This window comes from Priapulus caudatus, unplaced genomic scaffold (genome assembly GCF_000485595.1).
Source record: "Priapulus caudatus unplaced genomic scaffold, Priapulus_caudatus-5.0.1 Scaffold1051, whole genome shotgun sequence".
NCBI lineage: Eukaryota > Metazoa > Priapulida > Priapulimorpha > Priapulimorphida > Priapulidae > Priapulus > Priapulus caudatus.
Window position 1 is genome coordinate 58030 of NW_014578112.1, and position 11855 is coordinate 69884.

An 11855-nucleotide genomic window follows, 5' to 3' on the forward strand; every position below is an offset into this window, starting at 1 on the left:
ACAGTGTGGTGAGTGGAAAATACAAAGTATCCTGTCATTGACAGTAATACACGTACTTGTACGGTGTGTCGATACCCAGTGTATGGTACAGTAGGCTTTGTACACATACCATCATGGGTGAACTGTCAGGTATAACGCCACCTCGTATGGACTGGTCCAGCACGGATCTTTCAACAGCTTTCCAAATTCAAACAGTATTGTTCACTAATCTTCTCCGAAACACTGCGTGTAATGTATACTCCGGATGCGTGTACACCCGAGTATTACTATTACTTGTCTTCTAGTAGGCCTAGTGCACGACGCGCACATATATGCATTCCACCTGTTGCGCGGTGATGCCGATGTCGCATACTGCCGCGATCGATCGTGGCAATGAGGTCGGTGCAGACAAATCCCAAATTCTAGCTCCTGGCGCTGGCCAACACACTGTCAATGTCATACAGATGTTCACCGGAGTGTTATCTCAACACTGCGATGACTTTTACCGCTGCCACCATGTAAAGTATCGGATTTCCAGACATAATTGGGTAAACAACATTTATTAGTGCTTAGCATAACATGGCCGAGCCCAGAGAAGACTGCTTTCAGTAACAGTTTACATACGCGGGTATACGCGTAGTGATGTGGCTACAAAGTAGTTCTGCATAATGTTACACCGTGTTATCTGCCTTACATAAGGAGAAAACTACAGCTAGGTTTGTAAGCCTGAGTTTCTAGAAGCCATTTTCTTTGGGACCACCATCTTCAGTTGGGTTTGAATCCGGAACAGTAGAGAATAATTGTGATCAATGCAACAAAAACAAAACACTGCACTGGTAAATACAGTGTGTACACACAAACCTATAGGTTTACAAACATCCTTTTACGTGTTTTAGAAAATAACCAGAGGTTTTAAAAAGTCATCCTAGAAAAACCCAGCATTTATCAAATTAAGCTTAATTTGCATCTACACAGCTTTTTGGAAAACAAATGTTTGATCAGTCTGTCACCTCTTCAAAAGGTGGTCTCATTTAGAAGCAAAGATTAGTATATATTTCATCAAGTAGATTCAGTTCTTTCAAGCCACACCAGCATTCCTTACCTGTCACAGTGACCTCCACATCCTCGCTTACAGGATCATCATTGGTTGTCTCACATCTGTAGGTTCCCTCATCTGAATTCCTGATATTAGTAACCGTTAGTGTAAATATGTCCTCATCTCCAGCAGTGTCCATCTCTGTGCTGAATCTGCTATTACTGATGATTCTGTCTTCGCCGCGGGTCAGTATTTCAACGTCACTCCCATCCACTAGCTGCCACTCAACCTGAAAAGAGTTAAGGTTATTATAGCGTTGGAAGGTGACTAACAAACAATGCAACTTAGAACATTGCGACAGTGAAACAATGAATATAAACTTTACATTAAAACATGTTTGTGTCTAATATCTGACAGGTAAGTAGACTATTACACTTACAGTTGAAGAAGTAAGGCCCGTGACAAAACATTCCAGGACCAAATCGTTGCCAGTTCTGACGGTTGTGTCAGAAGTGATCTCCCCAATCTCAGGATCTTCTCCACCTCCAGACCCTGAAGCAGAAGATTGTTAATAAATTATATATAAATGACAAACGTTTATAGCTTAATTGTTTAAGAATGCTTGAAAAATCAATGAACACTCAATTATAGCACGTATACAGCAGCTAGGTTTGTAAGCCTGAGTTTCTAGAAGCCTCCAGAACGTGAAGCAGAAGACAGTTAATAGGCATGTACATGATACATGATATCAATGAAATAACGTGGATCTTCAACAATTTCTGGATCTTCCATGACAGCTAATAAAAATTATCCTTAAAATGTTATTATAACGTCCGCTCGTAATAAATATATGTAAGCAACACCTTTTCAATTAGGATTGATTAATTATGCTCAATCTCCTAGGATAATGCTTATAGTAAAGAGAATATTTAGTTAAAATTCTTAGTTAAAACTTTTGTTGGTTTTGAGATTCAGTAATATGGTACTGATAAGCACAGAGCATGTGTGGCCACATTTCTTAATGACACACTATACCTCCAGTGACAACAAGCTCTGTAGTGCGGCTGACTGAGTCTCTTCCTGTTGTTGCACACTCATAAATGCCCTCATCAGTATTTCGTACGTTGTCAATAGATAGCACAAATGTCACTTCATCCACAAATGTCTCAGAAATGACATCTATCCTGTTGTTGCTAGAGATGACGTCTTCCCCTCGCGTCAGCACCTCCACATCACTGCCCTCCACCTTCCTCCACTCTACCTGAATTCAGGTTAAGCACATCAATGAAGAAGAGCCACTATCAATAACCTTGACGGTGGTTAGGTCAAATTGTGACATAATTAATTGTATTAAGTTTATTGTAACATAACACATTTTTTATGAGTGTGGTTAGCTAAGTATGCATGTTCATTGTTCCCAATATTTAGCAAAACCACAGGTTCTAGTCTTGCATTGGTTGCAACGTTAACACATTTAGATAAATATATTTTAAAGTAGAACAGTGTGGCAATACTGGTCACATTAGTAGCGTCTACTAACACTGCTATTACTATAAGTACACTGTGTAAAATGTCTCTCAATAAAGAACGTTTTGGGTTTGTATAGTTACAGAAAAAAAAGTTATATATGACATTTAATGCAAAGGTGGTATCATTGGAAATGGCTGTTTTTAGTGACAATGATGTTAACATCGACAGATATCTTTTTTCTCAGCAATAATATATATATATAGCAGTACATTATACTGTAAGCCACATTTTATATCATGTACAAAAAACTAGTTTAGCCCGTGTGCTGATGGTAAATATTTTAGTGAAGACTAGGCAGCTACTGCACATATAACATTAGCAAAAGAGCCTTATGCATTTATACCACAATTGCCAATGAGCAGACAGGCAGATGAATGCCAATATAGTAGCTTCACCTAAACTCATGCCAAATGTTGATCATTAAAGCTGATGAAAGATGTATTAATTCGCATTATTATTGAATTAGGTATTTACAGGTCATACAAGTCAAGCACCATTTTATATATTGCCTCAGTCTGCTCTGCATGCAATACTTACGTGTCTGCTCCCAGTTAGCCCAGTGACAGCACACTCAAACTCAACATCCTGGCGATTACTGACGGTTTTCTTAGGATCAATAAATGATATCTCCACGTCACCACCTAAAAATTTAGTTATATGAAATATAAATGTTGCACTTTGATAACAATTGTGACTATATTCGTCCAGAAAGAACAGGGCATTGCAGTAAATGCATTCTACAATAAACAATGATCCACATACATAAATCACTTCATTAATCTATCAACAGCGATTAAAATAATTGTGTCAAACGTAACGAAATATGGCCTTCGTTGGTTGTATTATGGGTGTTATTTACAATACGATTAATGGGGGTACTTTACTTAGTATATAATCATAACGTAAAGGCAAGTGTGCTATTAGTTTATTCTTAAAAATAACATGGCTGTAATGCACCTTTGTTTACCAACATGTGTCATCCTCTCCCTACAGGCACGTTATATATCATAGTCAAAGTACATAGGCATTCAGAGGTGCATTACAGTATTGCGCTAAGATACGACTAGATATTATACTAGATTGTGTGTTTGTCACATGACATATTGACACTGAAACATTGAAACATGACATGCAAACACACGAAAGGTTGAAGCATGACATGTTGACACATGGCACGTTGACACATGGCATGTTGACACATGGCATGTTGACACATGGCATGTTGACACATGGCATGTTGACACATGGCATGCAAGGAGCTAAATATAACAAGGAGAGGAAGCGCCGCCCCCCCCCCCCCCTATCTGGCCCAATATTTGCATATTTGGTCATATGGTCCAGCCACAGATTATGTTCTATTGTCTCTCGGGGACAGATTGCACAGCCGTTTCAGTGCATTATGGGTCCATAGATGGCGTCCTTAGAGGCGAAAAGCGCACAGCCAATCCGCTTCCTCTCCTTGTTATATTTAGCTCCTTGTATGTTGACACATGGCATGTTGACACATGGCATGTTGACACATGGCATGTTGACAAATGACATGTTGAGACACGGCATGTTGACACATATGGCACCTACTAATCACGGCGTGCTATAGCTGTCATATTGAATGTTGTCATATACCATATATTTGTATGAAATGTTACCAAAATGTCATTTCACTAGACTATTATATAGACATACGATTTCAACAGCTGTTAGCTTTGCAACTAAATTGATATAAAAAAAAATATATATAAAAACAAATTTAAATAAAACATATATTACCACATCCTTGTGTCTGCATGAACAATGCAGATTCTAGCAAAATAAACTATTGCAGAAATTTTATTATATCATTAAAGACCCCATAGCAAATTAACCACAATCAAATATGGCATAAAAATGTAATTCCATGTATGGACATTAGATTACACAATTAATTATTAAGTAACCAAAATTTCTTAATCACAACACAGGAACATTAGCCGAATCATATTATTAAGATTGCACACGCTCAATACATTATCTTGAAGAAAAAGGCAACAAGTTATGAACTGCACCAAATTAGCCTTTAAATTAGCGTTAAGCTGCAAATGAGAAATATAGTACACCATGCTAAGGCAATATTTGGATAATTGGATGTTTATAGTGTACCTCCTGAGCCTACAGTAACCTTCACATCCTCAGAGACAGAATTACTGTCAGTTGTCTCACATCTGTATGTACCACCATCAGCAATCTGTGGCACAGAAAAAAAACATAATAAAAAATTTACAGATTATATAACGGCAGAGAAGAATAAAATATCCCATTCAATACAAGCCCCTATAATGTGTAGTGTGTGAAAATGTACTTCAGCAATGCAACGATTACACCAGATACATAAACTTTCTTCCTATATGTTTGAAACATATTATAACATCTTCTAAACATACGAAAAAAGCTAAATATCGAATGTATAGATAGAATANATATTACTATATAGTAATATGTAATGCTGTCTGTACTATAGATAATTTCTTCCCCTTTGGCTCCCAAGGAGCATATAGTCTCTGCAACTGTTGCTTTAATTGGTTTCCATAATATGCTTTCTCTATCAAAGCTACTGCTGCTATGTGGGTGAATTGCTAGTCACATGCCAGTGGCAAGCTAAACCCAATTCTACAACAGGTTTCCATTGAAGCGAATTGGGAGATTCATATCATCAGGAGTAGATAATAGCCCTATTATAATAAATAATTCCCTATTATCTACTCCTGATATCATCATCATCTTCATTATCGATATATAATATGTATACAGATATGTGCTATATCACAAACAAATCTATACCACAGACCTATACTAACGAGTACAGATATATTCATGCTAATATCTATTAGTAAGTGATGGGTGACCGACCTACCAGACACAGTAATAGAAACATCTTCGGAGGATGGACTATCATTGGTGGTCGTGCAGCGGTAGTCACCCTCATCGTCTCTCTCAATCTCTGCGATTGTCAGGATGTATACATCATTGCTGTTAGATGTAGTCTTCTCAATTCCTACTCTGACGTCTCTGGTTATCCTCCTTGTACCTTGTGTTAGCACAGTCGTGCGTGTCCTCTCTACCTTTTGCCACTCAACCTTGAAACCAGAGAATCTTGTGGTGCATGGTTTATGTCGAGAACAAGCCAAATTTTTAATTCTTCTATTCGTTTGTATATATATATATATATCGTCCATTTTCACTAAGAAGTTAGTAAGTCCATTCAGTAAAAGCACTATATTAATTTATATATTAAATTATTAATATTTATCACAAATAGAAACTAATGTAGTATGCCATTTCTTTTATCAACGGTGTGAGATAACTTGGTAATGGGGCGAAGCAAACCCATCCCCATAGATTGTTGCGTATCACTATCCTGGGTTAAATACCTTGAACTAATCTAGCCAACACAGCAAAATAACAGTTCAAACCCATGCAAATCTATACATGTGACATTCTCTTCTCCATGTTACGTATTGTTTGAGCATGAACGATCCGAGCACGATGAGAGAACCAGTTAACCTCCTTACCCACTCATATGCACCAGTGACCAGACCATGCAACACATGGTTGAGGGAGTGGATATGCGACCTTCACCTTACTCATAAATGACATTGAAATTTATTATTGGTGGGGGCTATGTGACATTTACCCAGCCCACATTTAACCACGAGATGTATGATGAGGCAGGCTGTGTATGACCTTCACGTTGAGTATCACCTCGTGTGACCTTGACAGGTATGATGAGGCAAGCTATGAGGCGTGACATGCATCTCATGATGTTCTTAAAAATTTAACTAGAACTGCTTTTAGCATCCATAATACGCAAAATAACTTGGCACACAACCTGCAGGCAGAGTGCACGGCTCAAATACAAACTTACATTTGTGCTCGAGTCCAGTTCTCCGACAGTGCATTGTAGCCTGAGTGTACCATCTAAGCTGACTGAAGCGCTGCGAGTTATGGCAATAATAAGCGACCCACCAACACCTATAAAATTCAAACACATGCACACTCAACCATCACCATTTTAAAAGAAGCCATAATAACTGTGAGAAAATTTCTATTCAATGTCATTTCCTTCACTCTTTTACTAAATGGATGTCAAAGGATTGCACAGAGCCTTAATCTGAACGCGTGGCTAATGTAGTTGTTGTAACGTTCATGTTATACCCGCTTATATACGTTAACTTGTTCATTTATATGAGGAATAATGTCAGTGTCCAATATTGAATACAGTAAGTTTTCCGTTCAATCGTTTGACATCCATATGTAATTCGAGCAGAAAATACACGGCCATGCACCAAACAAGACTCACTGTCGACCCCTCCCTTCAGGCGTGCCACACTGCATTCCAGCAACAGAGTGCGACCAGCTTGTACTTCTGTATCACCGACTATGCCAGCAACAATACCACCAACGTTGCTGATGCCTAAATTATTCAAATTATTTGAGAAATATACCAAGTGAGGCATCTCCAAGCTAGTTGTGATCTATATGTGAACTATGTTTGCAGATAATTAGCTACGTGTGTAGTCGACCTTAGTTAAATTTAACGCAGTCAGGTTTGAAGACATTTACATGAATACTTGACGAAATGTCTCTTGATCCAATATTATAAGACGCGTATGTTTTACGGGATGAAAATATGGTATGAACATGACCTTTCTATACTCCAAACCACATTTCATCATTATGAGCAGGCTTTTCTGGTCAAAACTAGTCTACTTATCCACACAATTATAATATACTATTTATACATATAATAAGTTAATTATCCAAATATTAAATCAAAATAAATATTTAAAACAGGTAGTGGTAAGATTCTTGACTACCTACAGCATCACACTAGTTATTCACCACATATGCCAAATTATGGTCCACGTTGTTTTGGTGGTCATTAAGTTTATGTCTAACAGTGAGATTTCAGAAATTAAAAAGTAAACATAGAAAAACAATTATAAAAAAGCTGTTTGGGAAGCAGTTTTACCAGCTGAAGTATTACCTTCTACTTTCACAAGTACACTCCGCTTCAACTGCTGGCTACAGTACTTCATTTAAATATAGAGATGCAATAAACAATAATTATTGGAACAAATTGGCTTATTAATTAAAGCTGACAGACTTGTAACACGTAATCATTTTCAGCAAAATGCTTCTGTTCGTTATGCCTATTAAAACTGTAAAGCACGGGGAAGTATAAAAACCTGTCTAAGTATACCTCTCCGCCCGACGACGACTCTCACGTTTCTGCTGTCTGGGTCACTGTCAGTTGTCCTGCATTGGTAGAATCCACTGTCAGATATAATAACGTTTCGTAATCTCCAGGCGCAAAAAATGGACTCGTCTGCCACTTCACTGACATCGATAGTTATTCTGCTGTCAGTGGCTGAGAACCTAGAACCAGAGTGAGTTCTGTGAAGACACTGCTCTCACTCACAGTACCCCACTCGCCCTGGAATAATTAAATCAAAGAAATATAGCAAACATCTAATAATAGAATTTGCTGCGAACCTCAACAGGATGTCAGAATGTTGATATCAACTAATTACCATAAAAGAGGTACATACAATTACAAGTGCCGCGCGGAGCGACAGCGCTCATTCTAACGTCTACTGCGGTGACTCTTGTGGTGGAGTGGTGGGATTCTAGTAAACCCTGTTAGGTCCCAAATGTGTTCACATCACAGCCGAAAACAGTGGAATGCACAGGGATGGTATCAGGAACCTTCTCAAAGGAATGTTTGTTGGGATCGTTATGAAAAGTTGCCACCGAGATGGCGCGTACGTGTTTAAGTGTCTCAGATTAAAGATGGACGCTCCATCGTACATAGTAGCAACAACTATTGCAGACAGAATAGGTAAGCACTCATCCATTTACCTACGCAAACCTACAGGCTGCAATAGAGAGCTGCCACCTGTAACTAATTAAGCAGGCAAAAACTACACAGCCACCACCACATGCACTGCAGTGCCACTGGCAGTGGCATACGTTACATGTAAAATCTGACAGTACAGAATGCCATAGAAAATTATACGATTTAAGGAGCATAAACCTTTCTTCAACCAATTTAGCTTTTAAAATTTCACTGTGAGCATTGTAGCCTCGTACATCCAGGCATGTATAGATTCTACTAGCAAACCCGGCAGTCAATATTCTTTCTAACAAACAGTAAACAAATCCATGTTTAACCCTCCTCTTGAGGGTCAAAAGGGTTATCCGGACACTTACTCTTCGCGTATGTCAGCAGAAGGGACATTTCATGCCATTTCAATAAAGCCATAAAAATGGCTAGTCACCGCTGAAACAAAAAAGTTTTTCAATCGCTGCGTCAGACCAGATGTCCTCAGAAAATGTCTAAAACTCTGCCCTGTGCCCATTGACCTTTGACCCTGTGACCTCCAATTTCGGCACAGTGATGGCTTTCCTCTACCATGATGCTATACACCGACTATCACGAGCCTAGGTCGAGCCGTTTTAGATTTGTGCCGGCAATTCTGCATTCCTCCCTACTACTTAAGTTAAAGGAGTGAATGTTCCCCCTTCTTTTACACCTCTTGACCTTTGACCCCCAGCTTCGACATCCCAACTCGTTTTGACAATCCCCCCCCGATTGTGCGAATTATCGTGACCGTACGCTCGAGCGGTTAAGATTTGTGCCCACTGTTGACGGACGAGGTACGACGACGCGACGCACAGCGACGCACGCACGCACGACGGACGGACGATCGTGCGATTCTACAAGCTGCACCTGACTATGTCAGATGAGCTAAAAATACAACTATATGCGTTTACACACCATCTCTCTGTTCCGGGAGAGGATGCAATAACAAAGGAAGGTGTAGACACACACCCCGGTACCCTATGCCCTAGTAGATATACAGAGTAAGACCAATAATTTTACTCATACATACATGAATGCGCACACACACGCGTGTTTTTAAAGTAATATGCTATGTGACTTCTGTTACCATCGACTGGTAACTATAATTGAAGGTACCACCATTATTTTTAATTGCCTAGTCGGAAATGGCAGTCAACTCTGGTAGCACAGGTTGTGTACTAAACCTAGACTAAACAGGACTTACAGTTATGCTCCCACGAAGCCCACTGATAGTGCACTCTATCACAAGATCATCTCTTCTCTGGACTGGCTGATCATCACTAATATCTTCTATGTTAGGCCCTGAAGAATCTGAACAAAGATTTACGATGAGTATCAATCTGTAAAGCTCAAACGATATTAAAATTTTAAAAATTTCATCAATAGCACTGTATAAATTGACTATTAAGAAACAAGTGGAGTCTATTGGATGAAAGCGTTTTGTTATTAAGCAAACAATAACAAAAATAAAACAAGATATATAAATGTTCAAAACATTTGTTTTATTTAGTTGCTATAAACTCTTCAACTGTTATGAACAATATTAGACTTTAAAACATGACTAAAATATATATATACACACATATAAACTAACATGCCAATTCATAATATACGGTTGAAGCAAGTTACACGAGAACCACCTGATACTCTCTAGGCCCACGTACTTCAGTACTGGTCACAGCATTATTACCAATACAATAACAATTGGCTTAATTGTTATTTATGCCCAAAATGACACACATTATCACGTGGTTGAGGTAAATTGCAAATTATAATAGCATCATCACTTTGATGTGCTCGTGAATATAATGAAATACTCTTTGTAAAGCACTATAAATGCTTTTGTATTTATAAAGCACATTTCATAAGCTCAATTCTACGATACAAATTGACATTAAGAGCGAAATTTTTTTACAAAAAAACCATGACAGCCTAGATGGCTGGGATATCTAGAGCTCTTGCTGGGTTTGTAAGGTTTGAGGCCAGACTTGAATCACCAAGCAAGTTATTTTTATTCAATAATGATTAGCTATAGACATCATAGCTATAGACCATTAGTAGCGCTCATAGGGTCTATGTCCCCCAGGGTACTGCCGGAACGTACCCTGGGTACGGTCCGGTATACCGTAACGTACCCTGGTAACTATTTCATATGGTTAGAGTTAGGGTTAGAGTTAGGGTTAGGGTTAGGGTTAGGGTTAGGGTTAGGGTTAGGGAGTAGGCGTAGGCGACTCCCTAGACTCGTTGGGGCAGACGAGGTACGGTCCGGCATATTACATAGTACCAGGGTACGTTCCGGTATACTGGACCGTACCCAGGGTACGTTCCGGCAGTAACCTGGGGGACATAGACCCTCTCAGCATTAGTAGCACACATAGCACTTGCATCAGTGTCATATGGCCCCCTTAGATACATTACATACTAAGGCAAAGAATGAAATAAATCTACCACCTTGCAGTAATGAGTGGCTTCAAATTTTTGTCAAAAAATTCCCTTCTTTAGATTTTTGAAACACTAGAACAATGCCCAAAACTATTTCCATTAATTAGTATATATTTAAATTTCGCGAACAAACACGTGTGCTGTGCACACTTATTTAATAACATGAATCAAATCATCACCATTTGTAAATTGTCATTATCATTGTAAAATACGTTTACACCATGCCAACTTAAACGTATTGATATAACATGCAATACACAGCATCATTACACACAGTCACACCAAAAAATTCATTACTGTATTACACTCATACGATATTGTATGATATATGCACACGTATGAAGGTGACTAAAGCGCATATACGATCTAGCTAAGGTGCACATGCTGGTAACCTATTTCATCACATTAAAAAAAGCCAGATGGCAAAAGGCAAAGATGCCATTTTACACACACACACACACACAAATTCACTACAACACTCACTGGTGAATGATAATATAGTCATGCCATGCAAACCAATGAAATGTTAACCTCTGACTGACAGCTCCACGTCCTTCTGCTCGGAGTTGCGGTTAGTCGTCTCACAGCGATAGGTTCCACTGTCGGACGATTGAACACGAGAGATCCTCAACTCAAAAACATCCTCATCTCCTTGTCTGTCTTTTGTTGTTGAGAAGCGCCTATCACTGGTGATTCTATCCTCATCCCGAGTTAGCACCTCAGTGCGGCGTCCATCGATTAGCTGCCATTCCACCTAGATTTAGAGGTTATGTCTTTAGAAGCAATACTTCTTAGATGATTGTGATATAAGCCATAAAATCTTGGCAAACCATGCATTAGCCGTCATTAACATCTTTTTGTGCTATTGCGCTTCAAAGGTCGATAGAAATACGAAATAATATCTATCTATCTCTCTCTCTCTCTCTCTCTCTCTCTCTCTCTCTCTCTCTCTCTCTCTCTCTCTCTCTC

The 11855-nt window shown here is 38.8% G+C and overlaps 1 protein-coding gene and 1 long non-coding RNA gene across 2 annotated transcripts in view; both read right to left on the bottom strand.

Moving 5' to 3' along the window:
- LOC106815149 (muscle M-line assembly protein unc-89-like) overlaps positions 1–11855 on the bottom strand; it is a gene marked incomplete at its 5' end in the record, with an annotated part of 69224 nt that overhangs the window by 20313 nt on the left and 37056 nt on the right. The window contains 2 exon segments of the mRNA XM_014819582.1: positions 1082–1304; positions 1455–1567. Of these exon segments, the coding sequence (XP_014675068.1) occupies positions 1082–1304; positions 1455–1567 (336 nt within the window).
- On the bottom strand, positions 5437–7868 carry LOC106815151. The gene is made up of 3 exons (XR_001394708.1): positions 7782–7868; positions 6444–6550; positions 5437–5655 (listed from the first exon to the last, which is right to left on the bottom strand). It is a non-coding gene; the product is annotated as an uncharacterized LOC106815151 (long non-coding RNA).